Below are 23,386 nucleotides of genomic sequence, written 5' to 3' on the forward strand. Positions count from 1 at the left end.
TTTCCATCTGTAGTCCCAGATGTTACAAAATCAACCTAAAGACAGAATATAAGATTAAAATGACAAAGTGATGCATTATTTAGCCTTTACAAAGCATGCAGAAACAATAAAAGAAGAGAGAATATTAATAACAGAAGAAACATCATTTATGACTCTTTCAAGTAATAAGACATGCGACACAGGCTCATGAAACAACACGTACAACAACACGAGGGATAGAGACTAGAGACACGATGTTGAATTGTTAGACGCTAAAGAAAAACAAAAGTATGCAGAGTATTTCAAATATATGTCGGCATGACACAGCTAAACAACAATGAGAGACATGCAGGTCGGAGGATCGACTGGCATGTTACAGACAGACGGGTTGAGGACAGTAAGGAGCCGTTACGTTCTAGTGCTGACAGAGATCACTAACACTTTATAATGACTATGAAGCATTAGTTCAGTGAGTAAAACAAACCATATGGTTAGTGTTGTGGAAATGTATCATATGGTTATTTTAGTTATGACTTGTATCACCCTAACCCTCTTCCCACGATAAGGCTGGGAACCTGGCCTTGGTGGGTGCAGCGGCCGACAACATCTGCGAGGGGGAGGGTGAAGGGAGAGGAGACGAGATAACGCACATACTGTATATACTCTGTTTTGTCTTTTTATTGTGGTTAGACCTCCGAACCATCCGTGGGGAAAGAGCTCTATCCATTCAGCTGACTTTTGATTGAAGTGTCTGTTCATTAAATATGTTTTTAATACTTTAAGAAGTTCCATCGTGATTATTTCTCACAGAGAGGTTAAAAAGATTTTTTTTCCACCACAGTTAGCTTGTACAAGTTTAAACAATTATTTTCATACAGTCATAATAAAGTAATGGGATACATGTTGATGAATATGAATAGACGGTGACAATCCTTTCCTTTCATTTTATATGTAGCATTATTGCACAGAGGAAATATTGACATTGAACAGTTTCTACTGAAGCATGTTGTTTCGTGGGACAGGAAGGAGCTCTGGGTTCTCCTTCACACCACGTGGAGCAGCCTGCATGCTGTGTCACCGAAGCTTTTATGGGTCATGCTGTAGTTGCGCTTTTTGTAGACCTTCTTCGATGTAGTTTCTGCATGGCAGACCTACAGCAGTGATATCTGCCGTCGCATCATAAGTACGTAGTTTAGTAAAAGTGTAGTCGGATTTTCTAAGCACCACGGTTGTCTTTTCCTAACTCCTCATGAACTCTCCACATCTCTCCTTGACCTCATGACGTTTTCCGTAGAGGCCAAGGAGAAGTGGTTAGGAATAGACAGGAGGAGGTCATTCTTTGACTGTTGTTTGTAGCTTTCACCTCTCTCTCTCTCTCTCTCTCTCTCTCTCTCTCTCTCTCTCTCTCTCTCTCTCTCTCTCTCTCTCTCTCTCTCTCTCTCTCTCTCTCTCTCTCTCTCTCTCTCTCTCTCTCTCTTTCTCTCTCTCTCTCTCTCTCTCTCTCTCTCTCTCTCTCTCTCTCTCTCTCTCTCTTTCTCTCTCTCTCTCTCTCTCTTTCTCTCTCTCTCTCTCTCTCTCTCTCTCTCTCTCTCTCTTTCTCTCTCTCTCTCTTTCTCTGTCTCTCTCTCTCTCTCTCTCTCTCTCTCTCTCTCTCTCTCTCTCTCTCTCTCTCTCTCTCTCTCTCTCTCTTTCTCTCTCTCTCTCTTTCTCTCTCTCTCTCTCTCTCTCTCTTTCTCCTCACAACCACAACAAGTCTGGAGGTTAAGAAAACAAACTTAGAAACTGTCTATTGTATTATGTTCTGTCTATCAATGTCCTCCAATCTGTCTCAGCACCATGGACAGCGCCGCACCAACACACGCACCCTCTACACACAAAACTAACTGGCTGCAGGGTTCCAAACAATGATGTTGATAAACAATGCACATGATTGGGTGACAGTGATACTGTTTGTCTCATTTAATGTACAGGTTTTGAGAAAATAAACACAAATTCAATTCAGGCTTTAATTCACATGTTTAAAAGTCAGCCTCTGCTAACCGCAGCCAAAGGCTCATCGCGGCCGTGCATCGCGGCTGTGCCTTGCACAAGGTTGAACTATTAGCAACATCTTCCCCTCCATCTCTGTTTAGACTTCTGTGTGAGTGGTGAGCTCACCGCTGTGGTGCAGCAGCCGAAGGTTTGCAATAAAATCTCAAGTTGGAGTATGCTAGTACTTTGAGGTGAATCATGTTTGCCTCCAGTCTTTTCTTAGTTGTTGTGCCACCTATCACCGTGACGCAATTATGAGGAAAAGGGTCTATCATTTGCCTCCTTACCCCCTGCAGACGGGTAAGGAAAAACATTAAAGTCTATGCTGTTTGTGGCTGAAGATGGAAAAGACTGGTATCAGTGGTTGCCTAAAGAATGTTTTCTTACAGAGAACTGCCTCCACAGGTTCCTTGGAGCTGCTGTATGAGAGGAAAGTCACATCCGCTCACATCCGCTCACAGAGGAACCTAGGGGCCCCACCCAGTTCAAGTCCTCCAGTAGGCTATGTCCTTCAAATGAGAAAGAAATTGGAGCAGGGGCCTAAATTGATGCATTGCAATATGGTTTAAGCACAGGTGAGGCAAAAACACCGATGAAAACATTAGTTTTTCAGCGAGGACATTCTGTCGCCAACATCAGACAATAAGCTGTTAGCGTGGTGGCAGATTCCCTTTAAAAGAAGATGGCTGCTGCAACATATGAAATTAGTATCCACGTCTCAGCATAGGAGGAAGAGACAGACATTTCATTTAAATCTGCTCCTGGTATAAGGAGGACAATTCACCTCGACTTGAGATGCCATACTCCACATGCACTGATATCAGGTCAGCACACTCTGTAGCACTATGTAATAACATAAATCACATGACACAAACAACAGCTACCATGAGAAGCTTTCTTTTACAAAATAAACAGGCTACATATTACCAATAGAGTGTTATGTTCTAACATAACACTCTAAGTGTGACAATATGTCTGATTGCACCGAATAGCAGCAGATTTCCTGCAGATATATGATCGCTTATTTGATGCTTTTATTCTGAATAATTCGGGACGGAAGTGTTTTTCGTGTTGCTACTGGCTTGACTTGACTGTGGTCCTCTGGAGCAGCAGCGTGGACTAATGGAATGAGAGTGTGCACCGGGTCCGGGAGAGCAGATGAGCAGCTGGATGTTCCACAGAGACACCTGATCCGTTCCACGGGTTAGACTCAGCGCTGCAGACTCGACCGGCCTGCCGTCGTTCGACGCTTCGCCCGATCTTCCGCTGCTCGTTGCTTTCTCGCTTCTGTCTCCATCGGTTCTTCTGTTAGGAGGATGCGACGGGCCCGCGGTGCTCTGCGCACTGTGGACACATCCAGCTGCTGCTGTTCTGCTTTCAGATGCCTGGAGCTTCATCTTCAACACCGAGAACACATCCGAGTGATCGGGATCAAACACTAAGTGAGAGGGAGTAAGAAGGCGTCGTGTGGGGCAGGCATCACTGTCGGAGTCTCTTCCATCCTTCTTCAGCGAGGTATGAAACAACAATCAGATTCCATTGAGCTAGTATGACTCTTATGATCTATTCGTACATATATATCTGTAGGTGTTTCTACTCTGAGGCCAAAAGCACTGATGGGCCTGTCCAGTCCTGGGATCAGTGTTATTGTGTGTTGTGGGCTCAGTGTGTGGAGGTGGCCTGCAGCACCGCTGGACATTCAACCACTCCAGCTGTCAGGATTACATGCGCTGTAACTACAGTCACGGCATTTAACCAGTACATGCTTCATTGTACTGTGTGTCCATATCAGTGAATGTGAATGATGTGTGTGTTCTACCTGCAGGGCTGCTCCGAGCCTTCATATGGCCCCAAGTACCAAAGAGCTGTTTTACACACCAGACGAAATAAATGATTGCCAAAAATGTAAATAGTGTTAAAACAGAATATCATTTCAGTAATAGCTGACAAAAATGAAAAAGATATTGAAACTACATATTGCCTACATATGACCTAATATACATACAATGGCCACTTTGTTAGATACACCGGTTCAATCTATTGACATTCAATACAAAGGCTTTGCTGTAAACTGTACCGTTGCTGAGTCAACATTGGTGGAAAGGTGGACATTTATCTTTGAGCAGTGCGTTGTACTGGACATCATTATATTGAGACGTGTTTCTGTTTATCCTCCTCTGAGAGGGCAGAATATTAGAAACACTAAAACAATGAAAGAGAACTAATAATGGACTGTTGCCAACTGTTGCATTATGTTGTATAACATGGAGATAGATGATCAAATAAGGAAACCAATAATAAATATCTAATAATAATTCATTTTCTTAATTTTTCATGCTAATTTTTGCTCATATTTGAGGCTGGCTTTGTATTCTATATATGAAAGTTTTGGATAACACACTACACATCCTCATATTTATATATATAATATTTTCATATATGTTTTTAAAAGTAGGCTGTTTCTCAGCCCTTATAATTAAGGGATGTTCTTTACAAAGTATTTCATATTGCTCATCCAGCTTCATGTTATATTTGCTGCATTTACCATTCATCTTTAGCTTGTGTCAGATATAAGAAATAAGTGAAAATAATCAAATGTTTGAGTGTTTGATGAAATAATGATGATAGCAGTCCCCATAGGGAAACGCTTCTCAGGCAAACAGCAGAGCCCTTCAGTGAGTCCTCCAGGAGAAACACAACAGGCCTTGATGATGGATCCTTTGATGGAAGTCAATGGCTCATGGCATGGGTGGTTCCTATGGTGACAGTGATTCAGAGACTGAGATGAATATTTGTCTAAAGGAGTGTTGTCATCATTGTTAAAATGAATGTATTCTTCTTCAAAGACATAATCCCAGTGAGCTGCTGTTGATAGGATTCATTCTTTCACTGTCACTGAAGTATTTCCTACACCTTGATAGTAAGATCACACTGTTACTGTGACTCTGTCAGACCTGTATTCACACTTTCATTCAGGCTGTTCTCATCCAGCATTTGTAGCTATATGAAAAATAATGCGATGTAATTTGTATATATACCACAAAATCTGATGGTATATAATCCACTGATCATTTAGCAGACAGAGTCCACTCAGGACGGCGGAGGGTCACCTGGAGACCTCTGTTTGTTCCCTGTGTGACAGGAGAACTCGTGTACTTCAGTAACGTCTCTTCTGTAGTTATTTGAACCCAAACAACCATCTTTTCCAAAACATAAGAATGGTATTTTTGCCTAAACGTATTTCACAATCTATTGCTAAATCTGACTAAGTTGTTTCTTGTCAAGACCAGTTTATTTTGAAAGGACTGTATGCATGTAGCGAGCGGGCAATGACACGTGTGGCTGGCTTTGCTATAAAAAGCCATGAACTATTGTTGTAGAATATCATCCACCATACATTTTTGATTTATTAATTGGGGTTTCTAGAGCCATGTTCTGCATATATTTGCCCTCTGACAAATGAAACCATCTGAGTTATTTAGTTATTGGTTTCAACATAGTCTCAATGGTGCTGCAACCTCACACCTGCATTTATATATCCAAGGTACAGTAAGCTTCATATGCATGAAATCACATTTCTCTTCTCTTGCACACTTCTCAACACTTGATGGATTTTCACATCACTTCTCCGTATCTGTGGTTTTAAAGGCTGCGTCCACCTGTCTCTCCTGCTCGTCTCATTACTTACTTTTGAGTCCACATTTGGCAGCAGAACAAAACAATTCCATTGAAAATATTTGATATTTCGTATTGTTAATAACCTTGACATAATATCACACGGTGAAGAGAAATGGAAGTGTTCTTCCTCGTCAGGATGAACACACTCAGGAAAAGGTGCAGAAAAGGTGAACAGCACTGAATGCAAACAGGAAGCATGTTTCCATTCACTCAACAAACATCTGATGGTCGCTACAGTTGAATTACCACGTGTTGAAAAGGTATTGTGACTAATTGAAATGTAATGAGGTCTAATTGTTGATGTCTACTATGGCTATCAGCGCTACAGCCTGAAGGCTCAGAGGGCCTTCAGGCTGTAGCAGCGCTGCTGCTAGGAGCCAAACAACGGGACCGGTACGGAACCTTTAAGGCCAATACTGATATGAGAGTTCTTTGTCAAATATGGTAGCAATATATTGTCCATTATTCATACTATTAACATAAACAAATAATGAAACATTGTTAATAAGGATCTCTTAAATGTGGTTTGTAAAGAATTGTGAGCAACAGTGTGTACATATTCTGCGTGTGCATACACACACACACACACACACACACACTCTCTTTCTGTTTGTTAAACTATTTGTCATCAAAAAGTTGTGACCAAGTTATGTAGGTAACTAAGAGTTTACATTGAAAAATAAACTTGTGAGGGCTCTCTAGCAGACAAATATGTAATATATATATATGTAATATCTGTCATGAGCTAATATCAGCAGGCACACGCTAACACACTAACAGTGAAGATGATTATGCATAATAATGTCTAATGTAGTTTTGTTTATTTGGCATTATGACATAGAGGACAATGACTCACAACAAAATAGTGTTATTGTGTGCAAAAGTAAATGACTCAAACTCTCAACACCACAGAACCCAAAGGAACATGTTGGTGTTTAAGTTCAGCAAGCAAAGATCAGCACTCTGGATAGTTCCCCCAAACCTACAAGGTACTGAGATACTGAGCAACTCTCTTTTTATCGACTGAGTTGTGTTTAATCGCTCAAGCCTTCGGAGGTAACTCCAGAAACTACACAAGCAAGCTGCTCCACCCATACCTGCGTTCAGTATTTGATCACATCTGGTGTTTGGAGATTAGTCACTCTGCTTGTTGTTTGGCCCTAATCGTTCAAAACGCTGAGCTCAGTTGTTAATGCAGAGTATCGATCAGTACTGACCTATGTCTTCACTGTTCTCTCTTCATCTTCAGTCCTGTCCATTGATGTGATGGCTGTGCTTTGGGGGCTTCCTCTCTCTGTGCTTCTTCTGTCGCTGCACGCTCCGAGTCGAGCATCTCCTTCCTGCCCTGTGAGCTGTCGCTGCTACAGCCTCACTGTGGAGTGTGGGTCCACCAGCCTGAGGGACGTCCCCAAACACATTCCTCCATCCACACAGGTAGGGCCTTATGTTGAGCTCATAGGAGTGAGCCACGTCAGATTCAGCAAACACTTCTAACTTCAGATAACTGTGTAAGCGACCAGCGGAAACATTATGAAACCACCTTTGCTTGAATGAGCCTTCGTGAGAATTGTGATTAGCATCATCAACGCCTCAATGATAAAGCTTTGTGTCCTGCTGTTACGACAAGTGGAACCTCAGGAAGAACATGACTCAAATGCACGACCTAAACAACGACTTCACTTATCAGCAGAGGCTCAGTACACAGGTAGGCAGTCAGAACGGGCAAACAAATCAAGCAGGGATGAGGAAGAAATGTGGTCGAGGAAAAACAGGCAGAGACAACAAACACCAGGAACATAACAGTAGGAAAATAGCTGGACACAGAGGGCGAAGACAAAATGGCACAGAGACAGGGGAACACAGGGTTTAACTGCACTGGGGAGGTGTAGTTGGATCCAATCAGGGGCGGGGCACACATTCACAATGACAATCAATCAGTGCAAAGGGAGGAGTCCACAGGAAGTCTCCATCACAGAGCTGGAGGAGAGAAGACATGCTTCTGGTGATGCTGACAGGCATTAAAACAGAGGTGGTTTCTCTGGACAGAGACTTCCATAAACCTGCAAGTGAAGAACCATCCATATGTCAGGACGGCATGTAAAGACATGCTCTCTTCTGATGAGCTACGGAAGGGGTCACAAATAGGCGGACCGAGGTCCAGATCCAGACCCAGACGCCGTTGTATCCGGACCCTGGACCTAAAACCGATAGATAATTGAGAATTAATACATTTTGACGGAGCGCTTCTCTTTTAACCGGCGCAGCTTTTCCAGCCTTTACGGCACTCGTTCAGCGGTGCAGGAAACACACTGACCAATCACATGCACATTAAATCACATCTCGTGATGCTGCTCAGCCAATCAAATATGGGTATTCCGACAAGTTTCCCGACTCCAGTGAGATTTACACACACGGGGGAGAGACGAGGAAAGAGAAGGAAGAGTCGGAGAATAATTACGTGAGTCAGAGAAGTATTTCACATGAAGTTCTCCAAAGAGAGAGAAGTGGTCAGCGAGACACAATAGCAACAATAGCCAATTTTTTATTATATTATAATTCAAATTGCAGTTAAACAGCAAAATGTCAACATGATGTGGTGTTGATTAAGTGTTCAAAGTAATGAAACGTACAATCCATTCGTGAAGAACGTAGGTTTGGATAACAACAGGCTATTGTCACATGACTCCTCCTAAAGGTCTGGAACACACGGTGTTTGTACCTTGTTTCGTAAATTGTGTTCGAGAAAATTCAAAATACGAGGAAATTAGTGAAAAGTTCTCCAAAATCCCTGCGAATGGAAGAGTGGATCTAGCATGAAGCCCGTTTCACTGAAAGAGAAGATTACTACGGATGTTATCCTCATCCAGACTGATAACAGAATCCACAAGAACAGCATGATGAAATACAGTTCACCACCAAATCACATCTGAAAGATGTACCAGTGCTAACCACAACTCTTCCTCTGGCCATCTTCATCTTATCTTCTCTCTGTCAAGACCATCTTCCTCCAGGACAACGTGATTGGTCAGATCCGTCGACAGGACCTTATTCTGCTCCGGCACCTGCACTACTTGTACCTGCAGGTAACAAGCACACATACATGCACACACCTACAGTACTGCTTCCGACTTGGAACCAGGGATTTGTACATTTGCTATCAATTCAACAGAAATACCACTTAAAAGAAAAAATGCTTAGAAAACAGTTTATCCAAGGAAAAGGTCTGAATATATCCCGCACTGAAAAAACAAATAGAAGAAGATTTTAAAAGAAAACATGCTTGAAAAAAAAAAAAAAATGTTGGCAATTGATTACCATGTACTCAGCCATTTAGTATACGATTATACTACCGAATGAACACTTTGCAAAGTATGTGTAACCACTACTCCTCCATCAGTTAAGATGGGTCCAACTATTGTAGAACACAGATGATTAGTCCTGGAGCCAGTAACTTCCATTATATTATGTTAGCACACATGAAGGTGCTAGTTTCAACATTCAGACCACAGATATGAGGGACTGCCTCCCCTCACTGCTGTCTGTAGTACTGTGTATACCTTTTCAATTTTCTCATACATATTTCTGTGACGTATTGTTTCAGTACATCTACTGTACAGAGTAAAATAATTACAATACAGCATTCAATAAGATATGTTAAAGCTTAAAACATTACAGTAAAGTTACAGTGCAATATATATATATATATATATTTATATATATAGTCTGCTGACAGCACAGAGTTGAACAGATAACTTTTATGGACGATGCATTGACACATATCTAGTGTGTTCAAGCTATACTCGATAAACATGAGTATTGGTCGAATCATAACACTATAATGATGTTTTTCGTGCGCCTCACGTGCGGCAACGTGCAAAGATTCAGAGTTGCACGACCAAGCGGCGCGATCACTTACTATGCGCACCACGCGACGGCCGTAGTTACGTCATTTTCTGGGACCCCTCGCGCCGGCTTCACTACGGCGAGTATGAACTAAGCTTTAGTCCACTTCTTATATCTATGATATCCTCGCGGTACAGCGGCACCTTGTGGTCTTCTACTTTTATACGCATGACACTATGTGATATTGTTATGGATACATGCTGTGTGTCAACTTGACTGTTTACAGGTCATACAGTAACCACAGGTTAACTTACTACACATCACAAGTGAGCGAGTCACTTGAGAACACTTGTTAGACTTCACACAGCTCCCTCTGGAGACACTAAAGGCTAAACACATCTTCTTCACACATGCAGTAGTTCTTCCCTGGAACATGAGTGGAGTTCACCTTTAAGTTGAAAACAAACTCCAAACATCACAAACATTGCATTCTATGTGATGTTTAGATGGACACACACAAACAGAGTTTCTCTCAATATTTGAATGTGGGTGAAAAATAGATTCTAAAGCGTGATGGAACAAAGTCAGACGTCTGTTTCAGCAGGAAAGGAACAAAACAGAAGAATCAGCTCCGAAGCAGTTGAGGCACTGATTTAAATATATGCAAATTGTATCAGCAGTGGAAGCTGCAGTTCCTGAGCCGCAAAGATCTTTGTTTGGTCACCCTCGTATGTTCCCCTTCCTCCAGAACAACACCATCTCAGCAGTGGAGCCTGGCTCTTTCCAGAACCAGGGTCAGTTGCTGGAGCTGGCTCTGAACGGGAACCGGGTCCACCTGGTGACAGCTGACATGTTTCAGGGACTCGAACATCTCCGCATCCTTTACTTGGCAGGAAACGACATCACACGCCTACTGGACTACACCTTCCGTGGTTTACAGGTAAGGCATGTTAGAGCACATGTATGATGTCCATGATGTTTCACATGTTTTAACTATAAACTCAATATGTCCTGCTCAGCACTGCAGTGTTCTTCATTCCTAGATGAGGCTCCATAGATGAAATGTACCGTTTACCATGTCTCTGCAGCGCCTGCAGGAGCTCCATTTGCAGCACAACAGTATCGAGATTTTAGCAGACCAAGCTCTAGTTGGTTTGACCTCTCTGGCTCTGCTGGACCTGAGTAGGAACAATCTTCACACCATTGGCCCTGCGTCCCTGCGACCTCTGGTCAGCCTACAGGTGCTGCGCATCACAGGTGAGACTGGCTTTCTGACATACATGATGTTTGGGGCACATCCTTGGGAAAACTTATTCGTTTTTCTACTTTTCATTCAAATGCAATCTGCATTATCCTAAAAATGTCCATTTCCTACAAATCTATTGAACCAGCCAGGCAGACTGAACTCTGGTTATCAAATAAAACAATAATAATTTCATTGAATCAGTTTATTTCACATTATTCCTGACTTCTTTATGCAGTCAATGTATGTATGGTTACTCCAAAACCTTTAGTCCAGTCATGTCACAATGTAGTTTCCTCATTTTCCATAGGTCAGTCCAGAACCATTCATGACCCTCCTGTCAATACATATACATTGCTTATATACCTCATACACACACACACACACACACACACACACACACACACACACACACACACACACCGTATTCACTCCTCACAAAACATTGTCTTTCAGTACTCTGAAATGTCCTCTCCCTACCACCACCACCAGTGATAGGACCTCGACTGGCTCAGCATCAAGGGGTTCCAACCTAACCTCCTGTGCTCTGCTCTGCTGTAGACAACCCATGGCGCTGTGACTGTGCTCTCCACTGGCTGAGGAGCTGGATTGATGAGGAGGGCCAGAGGCTGCTCAGCTCTGCAGAACGTCGACTGGTCTGCACCGAGCCACCGCGCCTCTCTCACCTCAGCCTGGTGGAGGTCCCCCTAAACAGCTTGGTGTGTATCCCTCCACTGGTGCAGCTGGAGCCCAGGAGGCTAGCTGTGCGCCTGGGAGAGAGCCTCAGGGTGTCCTGCCATGCCTCTGGTTACCCGCGGCCACAGGTAGGGATACTTAAGAAGAACAAGTACAACTTCCAGAAGTTTCCTCCACATTGGTTTGTTTCAGCATCCAGAGTAGTCCAGCAGCAGTTTGCTCACTTGGTTATGATGTGTGAAAGAACTCTTGTATCAGAAAGTAAAAATAAATAAAAAAATCGGATTCAGATAAGTATTATTACAGTTTGCACAGCTACAGGGCAGGACAGGCACATTGGAAATAGTGCGCGTAGATCTCAGAGTCAAGACTCTGTAGATGTATCGTGTTTCCATGAAAGGACGGTCAGAGCTGATGATTCTCTCTGCAGTTTTAATAACTTGTTGAAGAGATACGCAAACTCAGCCTGGTTTGCGTATCCAAACCCCACGATGCTCACACTGGTGACACTGCTCTCCTCTCTTCACCTGTAGGCCTGTAGGGTCATGTAGGTGCCACTGTGAGCCACTGCTGTGCTTTCTGCACTGTTGCCACAGTGTTTTTGGCTGAGCTCAGGTTTTTGTCGTGAAGACCCTGAAATGTGGAACTGTCAGCCATCCCCGTGATGATGAGGGGTTGCATAGGGGGGGCTTTCCTCCTGAAGGCTATAATAAGTTCTGTTGGTTTTGTCTTTGAACAAGCTCATTGTCCTCTCCATAAATGATCTTGTTCATCCATTCCCTTTATGAAGACTCATCCACCCCGCTGATGAGGCCAAGGATGGTGATGTCATCTACATATTTAATAATAGTACAGTATACAGAGCCCGGAACAAGACTGTACACTGGTGACACAGGGCTCTTATTTATAAAACAGTAGGATCCACACTAAATGTTTGCCTGCATTCAAAGGAGGAAATGCACGTATGCCAGAAAATATTCAGATTTATAAAACCTTGCACCTGCCAGTGCGCATCTCCTTTTACAAATTCCAAATCAACCTGTAAATATGCGCATTTTGTTCAGCCTCACGTCCCGCCCTTTGCATTCAACCACAAATGGTCAATGCAAAGCACCTTATGAATGTTGATGCATAAACATGAGCTGCTGATCAGTGGGTCTTTACGGGGAATCAACGGCTACTACTCATTTACTCCCACTTCTTTCATTTACGCAGTCCTAACAGTGCTGGTAGAACATAACACATCACGAGTCTCACGGCAGTATTTATATGTTATTCAGCAATCAGAATGACTTTTTGAATCAGTGGTTCTACCACCCTGGATATAACACTTCTCTAACAAGGACCACACCATCAAGTAGAAGCATTTAACAGATTTACAGTATTGAAGGTAAACGTGATTGAGATGCGAGGCTTAAACTTTGTGTAGCTCGTCCGGTTAGCCGAATGAGTTGTGGGGGAGCTTCCATAGGGAATCAGCCATAGCAGCCGGGCTCGGCAAACCCCCCAAAACCCCATGTTACTTGAGACTAGATCGACCTGAGTTGAGATGTTTATGATGTGGGCAAATGTAGTGGAGGAAGTAATTTGTCCAAGCTCTACGGAGGAAGGGGTCAGCATTACTTGAAGTGTGAGGCGGAGAACTCGGAACATCTGAGGCTGGCGATAAAGGCGGGCAAGAATGTAGCTTTTAAGGTTCAAGCAATGTGAGGATTACTGCATCAAATAGCGGCTAGGATTCTTTAAGCATGGCTCTTTGTGCACAGGACTTGTGAGAGTGATGTTATGGAATAGCTTAGATGTAAGCTGGAGGCCAGGCTCGGGTTACCGTGTAAGAGTTTGAAAAGTGAGAAGGATTGCATGTGACCAGGTAGAATCAGTGACTCATATCCTTGATTAATGTTTATCCATTCAAGAAGCAGCAGGGAAGATTGTGCGAGTTCATACGAGTTGAAATGTAAGATAGATCCTTTAGGATTACAGCTGTATCTGTTCATTCATCTCTCTATCCGAGGTTAACTTATTAACTCAAATTACTTTATCAACTGACTTCAAGTTGATTTGGCCTAGAAACATCAAACTCATTCACATCTGGAATTGTATATTGTTTTCACCTGAGGCTTCTGATGGGCAGATGGGACGTTAAGCTGGATGAAGTGGTGGCTGCTGCTCTTCTGGAATCTCTGCATCTTGGATCTTGATGGATGATAGTAGTTAAATTGGATCGCATTTTTTCATCTCTTGCTCTGGGGCAGTTGGTTCGGCTTTCTCTGGTATCTCTGGACATAATTGTCTTCATCGTGTAGGTTCAAATTAAACTGTGTTTCTTCGTCTCTCTCTCTCTCTCTCTCTCTCAGTGGGATGCTAAATCATTTTATCATCCCCCTTTGCATGGCATGTTTGCCAGTCTCAAAATGTATTTTCTTTTCAATTCCCTTTCTTTAAATAGTTGCTGCAACACATCTTCAGCACATTGGTGCATGGCAGGTTGGAGCTGCAGGGCACACAGACGGCCCAGGATGGCCGTAGTCGACAGGTCAGGAACACGAGGCCTGAAAAGAGGCAGAACCAGCAGAGCCACAAGGGAGAGATCTGGCATGCAGGATTCAAAGTTATTAATCATGGTTGTAGCATATTAGAAACCAGGTTCTTGCATCTCAGGTCGGCTGGATGTCCTCTCAGCCTATGGAGATGTCTTGGCCCACAGTGGGTCTTCGAGCCTGCAGGCGGACAGAACTGCCCGCTTCCCCCACCCCTCTGTCTGGCTGGCCATCACCCTTCAGCCTCAAAGTCCAGAGTAGAAGAGCCGAGTTTCTTCTGACTCATTCGTCCTGCTGTTATCTTCTTGAGGAAGGGGTGCGGTGTTTAGTTGGCGCGAACAATAAATCACTCCCATCCAACAACTATCTTATTTCTTTAAATGAACCTTCTTTTACAGAATTATTACTAGTTCACTTACACAGTATTTCATATTTAATTCTTCCATATTTGAAAGCTGGGCTATCTCAGCTGCAGAACGGTACCAAGCAGTTTAATATACCTCCCTGAATAAAGATAGAGAGGGGAGAACAACAGACAGGTTGAGAGAGGAGCTGCAGGCAGAAACATCAACATCCAATTTAAATGGCAGAAAACCGAAAGAATTGTAAACAGAGTTGGTTATCATGAACAAAATGTGAACCATTATTTATAAACTCAGATGTTTTCACTGTTTAAGATTTGGTTCCATTCAGGCTTTCAGATGAATGTATAGAGACACACTATGTTTAGTGAATCAGTGAGATTTAACGTGTGTCTTTTGTATGACTACAGTAGAAAGATTAGAACCAATGCTAACATATCAATTAAGGAACGTATCATTTTGCATCAAAACTCAGTTTCTGGAAGTTGTTTATTTAATTGGATGTGTCCATGTGTCCTGCTGCTCCTCAGGAATGTAGATGCTTGTAAAAAAAGAAAGGTGGTGTCCCACAAGATTTATGATCTTATAGTTCATAAGTCGGTTCGAGTGTCAAGATTGACCCCAAGTTGTTGTGTGTGAGTCTATTCAGGTAAGTGGTAGATTGAGAGCCCTGAGATCAGTTTCTGGAAGAAGTTTATTACTTGAGATTTTTTTTCATCGTTGTTATTATCAAATTTCCATTTTTATCATTTTTGCGTCAACGTTCACTACATCCACTACATTGAGTGGGAAGGCCTTCCAGGACATTCAAAGTATCCGACTATGTCATGGCCCTCAGATCTCAGTGTTTGAGGTCATCATCTTTGTCTTTCAGAAATGCCATCTCCCGCTCCAGCTTTTGCTTAACTTAACATTAAGTCTCTCAAGTCATACACATCAGCAGAACCTGCTTGGCTAAAGTTGTGACAGTGAAGTTTGGATGTCAGCTGTCTTCTGTCTATGTGAAAGGTTCATTCGTCATTAGAATCCTGAACAGCTTTCATGAGAGATTTCAGCGTTGGCTTTTCTTGGTCAGCCGCCATCTTTTCTAGAGAGAGGTCTCACTTGATGAATATCGTTACATGAAGTTTCTCACCCTTGAAACGTCCTTGAAGGGAATAACAAAAAACCTATAGTATTTGTCATTTTAAGTCAATTCCAGTAAATGTGTTACTCCTGTTGAGGCACACCAAGAGCTCAGAGATACGGATCCAACCTCAGTGGCTGTGTCACATGATTCCCCTGCTTAACTTAGCTTGAGAGCACATCATTTGATTATTTATGTGATGATAACCTTCTTAGCAAAAAAACTGTTCATGAAACACTGACTGATTTTCCAGGTGACCTGGAGGAAGGCGTCCCAGGGTAAAGTGGTGCTTTCCCCCAGAGGCCTGGTTCAGGAGCTGGGTGCAGGAGGAGGTGGAATGAGTGGAGGAGAGGAACCCTCAGAGGAAGGCAGAGTCAGTCTGCAGAAGACTGAAGGCGAGCGCTTTGACCCCGACACTGGCAGTGGCATGCTGTTTCTGAGTAATGTGACTGTGGCTCATGCAGGTTTCTATGAATGTGAAGCCTGGAACGCAGGGGGTGTGGCCAGGGTGACTTTTCAGCTCGCCATCAACTCATCCACTTCCTCTTCCTCCATCTGGGCCTCGTGGTCCCAGGTGTCCTCGCCATACTCACCCTCCTGGCCCAGGCTGAGGAGCCACGGTGCTGCTATGGGCTCAGATGTTAGCCGGGAGCCCCTGTACGCACTAGGCAGCATGGCCTTCAGCGCTCTGGGAGCTGCCACTCAAACTGCTATAGCTGTAGGCATCTCCCTGCTGGCTCTGACCGCTCTGCTGCTGGTCGCCATGATCTACAGCCGACATCGCCAAAGAGAGAAGGACACTGATGGAGCTGAGAAGGTGTGTGTATGTTTGTCTGTAATAGATTCAATGGTAAATTATTTGAATTAGCAACAAAAATGTTTTTAAATGTCTAACCTGATGAGTGAGAGGGACTTCTTGAGGTAGATATGTTATTAGAACAACACACTCTTTTATATAGAAACAATCGTTTTCTGACACAGATTTCATCACACAGGTGAAAGCAGGTTTGCATAGCCTTCTAAGTTAGAACTCTAAACCTTCCCTTTGGAACTAATGTATTAATTATTATCTGACAAGAAACTGCGGTTAAGAAGAAGAAGAAGTAATATGGGCACTTAAGCAACATCGAATGGCAGCCAGTACAAACTACAACATTAATAGTGTGTGGCTGAATTCAAATGTCCACCCTGCGGACTTGCAGACTAGTAAGTAAGTTAAACTTTGTTAAACACTTTTCAAAACCAGGGTTAGTACTTCAATTACAAAGTTTAGGGGGCGGGGATCAACCACACCGATGAAACATGAATTGTCTTCTGAGTGCAAGATGCCTCCCAAAAGACTGCAACAAACATTTTTTGGCTGTTTAGGCTTTTTCGTACGTCTCCGCATGCTACCTACCAAATTTCATCAACGTACATGAAGGTTAAAGGGCGGGGCTTTTTCTACGCTGTTCATTGCAAACTCACTATCTTCACGATAAAGCATCATCAAGGTCTTACAGCTCCTCTAAACACATGTGGTCGACCCTCTCGGAGGAGTAAATCAAAGAATAAAACATGTCATTTCCTTTTACTAGGCGCAATGACTAAAAGTCAATATTTGCATGTAATTCTTTGCATGTAGTGGCTAGCACTGTCACCTCACAGCAAGAGGGACCCGGGTTCGACCCCCGATCCCGGGTGGTCCTTCTGTGTGGAGTTTGCACGTTCTCCCCGTTGCAGCGTGGGTTCCCTCCGGGTTCTCCGGCTTCCTCCCACAGTCCAAAGACATGCAGCTTAGGTTATTTGGAGACTCGAAATTGCCCGTAGGTGTGAATGTTTGTCTGTCTCTATATGTGCCCTGCGATGAACTGGCGACCTGTCCAGGGTGTACCCTGCCTTCGCCCAATGTTAGCTGGGATCGGCTCCAGCGCCCCACGACCCTCAACAGGATAAGCGGTTTGGATAATGGATGGATGGATGGATGTCCTCCAGCCTAGACCCTTCACATGGATGAGAAATGTGGGGCAGATTGGACAAGTTACAACAACTTCCTGTTTCATGGCAAAATGCGCTTTTTTGCCACCACGGAAACATCGTTCCATAAAAACTGAAAAGCTTCACAATTGAGCATTGCATAGGTCTTAATATTGTAATAACCAAATTTAAAGTCAATCCGGGGAAATCTCGAGGAGGAGTTCGTCAAAGTACACTTCCTGGAAATTGCAAAAATTGCCCTAAAATAGCACATTGAATTAAATATGGCTGACTTCCTGTTGGGTTTATTGTAGACCTCCAAGACACTTTTTTACACGTCTCCACATGTTAAATCTGCCTACCAAACATGTAGGTGAAACATAAATGTTGCTTCATTAAAATGTTGTAGGGGAAGCAATTGAGCCATTATGCTACACCCGAGTCATAAAATATGTCACCACGAATTGCGATTCATTTGGAGGAAGAATATAATTCTATCAAATTTGATAGGGCCTCGTCGACCCCTGGTCAGTGCTCAGGCCCTAATAATTATTTCCCTTGTTTCGAAAGGGCCTTCGTTGGCCTGAACAATCCTTAGAAATATAATAACGTCTCTGCTGGCGTTATTAGGATAATTCCTACAGTTTCAATAGGGCCTCTGGTCGGGGCTTGGGCCCTCGTAATTCTTTCAGTTTCATGAGGGCCACTTCTGGCCGACCACTGGTCAGTGCTTGGGCCCTAGTCAGGGGCACCGTCTACTGGCAGTGAAGCAGCATCGGCATCATCAGGGAATTCCAGAATTGGGCAGTCCAGCAGGACTGGGTTATTCTTTCATTTTGTATTTATTGGTATGACATATCATTTTGTTAAAGAGGATTTGTAATATTTTTTTTGGCTGATTGATCAAACTTTGATTTGATCAGCCCCCTCCTATAGGTCTGGGGTTGACCAATTGTGGGCTTTATCCCTTAAAAAAACTGTTCCCAGACCCTGAGGAGGGGGCTAGTTTATGAGGAATTGAGAGTCAACTTGTTTACTTGTCAAATGTTCAAAAGTTCCTCTCTGGTAGATTGAATTGGAGAGGGTGAGCTGAAGACTGAACAAATAAACAGAAACACTCCATGAAGAGGCTGCCATCTTGCTGCACTGACTAGACTGAACATGTGTGCCATTGTTTTCCATTATTGCTGTAACTCAAAAGTGATGAAGGTAAATTGTAACCTGCAGGAGGAGAGCATCCTGTACGTGAATGACTACTCTGATGGCCCCACCACCTTTGCCCAGCTGGAGGAGTATCGTGATGAGCGCGGCCATGAGATGTACGTCTTGAACAGGGCCAAGCCTGTGCTGCCTCCAGCTCCACCCACAGCTGTTTCCACCACTAACCTGGGCTGCCCTGTTCCGTCTGACACCTCCAGCCACACCCTCTCCTCTGGGCCTTGCCAGACCATGAGTCCCACCCTGGCCCCCAACAAAAAGCTGCAACAGCAGCAGGATGGCGACATACGGACCATGAGGAGGATGGCGGGGGAGGGAGGGGAAGCCAAGCCTGTAATCACGTCAGAGGCAGAAGGGATGTTTCTTAATCATACAGGCCTGTTCATGGACTCCCAGATAGCCTATGAGATCCACTGCTGAAGGGGGGAGATAATCCACTCCTTACAGAGGCTCTCTGTGTGAAACATTGGTTTACAGCAAAGCCTGTCACGTTTTAAAGTCAAGCTCACTGCTGGAATCTACCAGTAACTGGCATCAGTACCCATCCCTGTGGAAGGATTCAAGTCCAAAGTGAAGGGGTCATACTGGAGGAGGTTCACATAGCTGGCTCACAGTTGGGCTTGTTAAAACAATAGCACCAAGGGAATTCTGAATGGACAAACTATGTGAACTTGCCAAAACAACAGCAGTGAGTAGGCTGGTGTATAACCATTCAAACACTTAAAGACACATTTAACTCAGGTATGTACTGAGCGGCACACAACTGAACTATCCTGTACATGAATCAATCATCAATGATGTGCAAAGGTTCACATAGAACTCTGGAGACTCAAGTTTGGGTGAGTATATCAACTGGGGAAGTCATGGAATCTTCCATTTCAGGAGCAGTCGTGTATTTTATAACTGTTGTAAATGTCTGGACATGTTTTCATTTAATCTGACTTTGTAGGTTGTTGAGCATTTAAAGGCATTATAGTGTCCGTGTGACAACAACAGCTGCATTTTGTAACTATTTATCTTAACGTTTGGAAACATATTTATTCATCAGAGAGGATCTTAAATCTGAGTCTTAATCTCCCATCATTAAAGAAGAATGTTAACACAGTGGTGCTGCTGCAGTGGAAAGTATTCAGCAAGGTAAACAAGTTAGGATATAATCACTCAACTGAAGCAGAACAAAAAGAAAGAAAGAAATGTCATTTAAATATGAATACAAGGCGGTTGGTAGGATGATTATATAGTACGGTGGTTCTGAGGGACAAACACACTGCAAATTATGAAACACAAGCAAATAGACACAAACATGAAGTAGCTGCCGTCTGTTCTTTCATTATCATTCATTGTGTAACAGATGGCACGTGATGCACTTCTGTGCATCCTGAGAGCTGCTCTTCCTGAGTTTGATTCCTTTGTGTCCCATGTTAAAGGTTTTATCCGATGTTAGTGTCCAAGATGTTGTATGTTGTACAGATTGAAAAGCCCATGAGCTGTATAAATAAAATGTAATTGAATTTTACTAAGGTATACACTTGTAAGTATTATTCATGCCATCATAACCTAACACAACTGCAATGCTAATTATTTGTGCCTTGAACGTTTCTTGGGGACAGTTCTGAAAGTTACAGCAGCTAATATAATAATATAATATGAGCCATCAGATCATTCATAGGCAAGTAAGAAGCAAAAGGCTCGGTTAACATGTCTGCAATAATATCTGAAAACTTGCGATCACATCACATGATAAAATCTGCCAAACAAAAAGTAAACACTTTCTAGCTCATTTTCCACTAAATGACATGAATCTCTGGCATCACCTGCTACTGCAGCACGTTTATCTTTGTGGTTGTGTATTTGATTGTGTTTTCTCTATTTGCATCATCTTTCTGTATTTGCTGTGTTTTCTGTCCCTGAAGCACACTTTGTCTATCTGCAGTTCTTTAATGCTGCACTTGGTGCTCGGTGGTGCAGTTGCTGAAGATGTTTTCATATTTGCAGTGTGTTGATCTCTCAGGGCTATCGTAATATAGGAATTATTATATCATACTGAACACGATCAGTATTCTAGTGTGTGAGGATAAATAAACTACTATTACTGAGAAATTCACTTCAAAACAGACTGAAATCTATTTGAATAAAACTTGAAGAATAGAAGAAAGATAAATACCTGATAAAGTCTGAACTGTTGTAAGTTCAATATATATATTTATATATATTATATTATGCATTGTTTGCATAATGATCCTTGCAACCCGTTTGGTTGTTTCAACACTTCCTGGTGCACAAGTCAGACGTTTGGACCATTCGGCTATCGAAGCTATTTCCAGGAGATTTCCTTCCACTGTGTTCCAGGTTCCCACACTGCGCACGAAGCAAGGTGTACCCTCATGTGATTGGTTGAAAATAGCGGATTGGCCGTTTACAAAAAATGCATTTGTGAATCAAGCGTCAGTGGAGTCTTCAAGAGAAGTCCCCACAAGACAAGCAGTACATGCAGGTTCAACGGTTTTTATATCAATGTAACAACATCCAAAAATGATTTTAGTGACATTTCCAAATCCTTTTAAATATATGTGTGGATTTATTTTGCATTTATTTAAAACAATACATTTTTGTGTGTGCATTAGACATATTTGTGACTTTTATATTTATATATGTGATTTTATTTGTATTTATGTGTAATGATAGTTTCTTTGTGTGCATTTAAACGTTGTTTGGGGAGATAGCCCACACCGATGAAATATGAACTCTCTCCCACAAGAAGCTGCAACAAACGTTTGATGAACGGGTGAATGGTGAGATCGTGCTGATGAACCTTATCCTTGCATGTGGATAAATGTGTTGAAGCGCTTTGAGTGGTCGGAAGACTAGAAAAGGTGCAAAACAGTAAATAGTTTGATATAAATCTCTGAATAAAAGCTGATCAAGTAAATATAGAATGAATTAAACAATTACACCGATGTTATCATGACACAAACAGACCTCTGTAGATATACATGTGTACATATATATATATACATAATAAATGAATAGGATCAAACTCATTCCGGTACACATCGGTTTCTGGGTGAGAAACACTAAAGGACGGGTGGGAGCGTCCCTCTGTCCTCTGGGGACAGACTGGCTGCTGTGCTTCGTTGGGACAACATCGCAGGCACAACACTCAACATCCAGTTCATAAGAAAGGACACTAACAGAACTGTAGATGCAGTTGAACATTAACTGTATTTTATAAACTTAGATATTTCAAATGTGTTTCTCCTGTGACAACTTGTCGACGCTCGTGTCTCTCCTTTGACACTCGTGTGTTTGACAGTGAGCCCCAAACATCCTTTAACTCGTCTTTAACCATCGTGTGAATATATGTTGTTTGTGCTGTCGGCTACGATACGTGTTAAGTTCAAAGTTAAGCTAAGCTGTGCCCTGTAAATGAGCTTTTATTAATGCTAACTAACTTAGCTAAAGGTTGCTGGCTCGCATTTGTTTGCGGAGAATAACCGACTATAACTTAGACTTGTTAGTGTTACTTGGTGTGTGTGTGTGTGTGTGTGTGTGTGTGTGTGTGTGTGTGCATTAACGGTCACACCTGCAAACGGATGCATGTGGCATAGCAGTTAACATGACAAAAATATAACTGTGTCCAGTTGATGATAGTTAATAAGGTTAATAATAATAATCATAACTTTATATAGCAGCTTTCCAAAACAAAGTTACAAAGTGCTTCACAATAAACATGAAAGCAAATAAGAAACACAATCAAACTAAATTAAAATAATCCATCAGATGTAAAAGAATAAGCCTGTCGGTAGAAGTGAGCCTTCTGAAGAGATCTAAAAGAGGATGCTGCCTCAGATTCTCAGGAGGGGAGTTCCACAGCTTAGGGGCCTGAACAGCTAAGGCCCGGTCCCCTTTAGTGACCGGTCGTGAATTAGGAACAGTTGGTAAGGCCCTGCCCGAAGATCTCAGGCAGCGGTCAGGCTCGTAAGCAGGGGGGGGCAATTCTTTCTCCCAAGGGGCCACATGAGAAACAGGGACTGTTGTGGAGGGCCGGACCAACAGACTGAACTCAATCCTGCTCTATATTAATCCACCTCTTTATAAAAAGCAGCTGTGAGTCGTAAGAGTGAATATTATGATCAGTGGTGGAATGTAACTAAGACATCTCAGAGGGAAGTATTGTACTTTTTACTCCACTACATGTGTCTGGTGTAGCAGCGGTGTACTCTCTCTTTGCGTTGTGTTTTAATTCAGGCACACAAACCAGCCGTGTATTCACAGGACAGCATATCGGTAGCACACCTGGTAAGAAGCAGAATGATGTCAGGGTTTCTCACAGCCCACCTCGTGGTCACGAGCAGCGGAACACATGCTTACGCTAGCTGTTGTTAGCATGTTACTAATGCTAAATAAAGTCAGCAGAATGAAGCATTTGCTCTGGAAATTATAGATCGAAACACAATTCTACGAACAAAAGGAAACTTATACAGATATCACGACGGAGCTCGTCACAGATCAACCTACCAGGAGACAGCGTGCTGCAGACTGGACACGGACAGCAGGCCGCTCATGAGACACACAACACACTGTCTCCGTGGGAAACTAATGATAATAAGTTGTAAATGATATTGACAGAAATAGAGGAGGAAATAATATGAAAATGATATGGCTTAGTAATAACTTAAATGATACAGTAATATTAGTAAATAATGGCCAGTGA

At 42.7% G+C, this 23,386-nt stretch overlaps 1 protein-coding gene across 1 annotated transcript; it reads left to right on the plus strand.

Moving 5' to 3' along the window:
* Nucleotides 1–6,954: 6,954 nt before the first annotated feature.
* On the plus strand, nucleotides 6,955–19,092 carry LOC142935119 (leucine-rich repeat-containing protein 24-like). The gene is made up of 7 exons (XM_076079254.1): nucleotides 6,955–7,122; nucleotides 8,685–8,771; nucleotides 10,280–10,471; nucleotides 10,620–10,788; nucleotides 11,336–11,598; nucleotides 15,752–16,315; nucleotides 18,682–19,092. The coding sequence occupies exons 1-7, from the start codon at nucleotides 6,955–6,957 to the stop codon at nucleotides 19,090–19,092; spliced, it is 1,854 nt and encodes a 617-aa protein (XP_075935369.1).
* The last annotated feature ends 4,294 nt before the right edge of the window (nucleotides 19,093–23,386 follow it).

Source organism: Anarhichas minor, unplaced genomic scaffold, assembly GCF_050575085.1.
Source record: "Anarhichas minor isolate MPS153535 unplaced genomic scaffold, ASM5057508v1 ptg000071l, whole genome shotgun sequence".
Taxonomy (NCBI): Eukaryota; Metazoa; Chordata; class Actinopteri; order Perciformes; family Anarhichadidae; genus Anarhichas; species Anarhichas minor.

Bases quoted from the DNA above. Each gene is read 5' to 3' on its own strand.
- LOC142935119 (XM_076079254.1), top strand. From the start codon at position 6,955: ATGGCTGTGCTTTGGGGGCTTCCTCTCTCTGTGCTTCTTCTGTCGCTG. The intron at 8,772-10,279 runs GTAACAAGCACA...CCCTTCCTCCAG, and splicing joins TGCACTACTTGTACCTGCAG to AACAACACCATCTCAGCAGT. The intron at 16,316-18,681 runs GTGTGTGTATGT...TGTAACCTGCAG, and splicing joins ACACTGATGGAGCTGAGAAG to GAGGAGAGCATCCTGTACGT.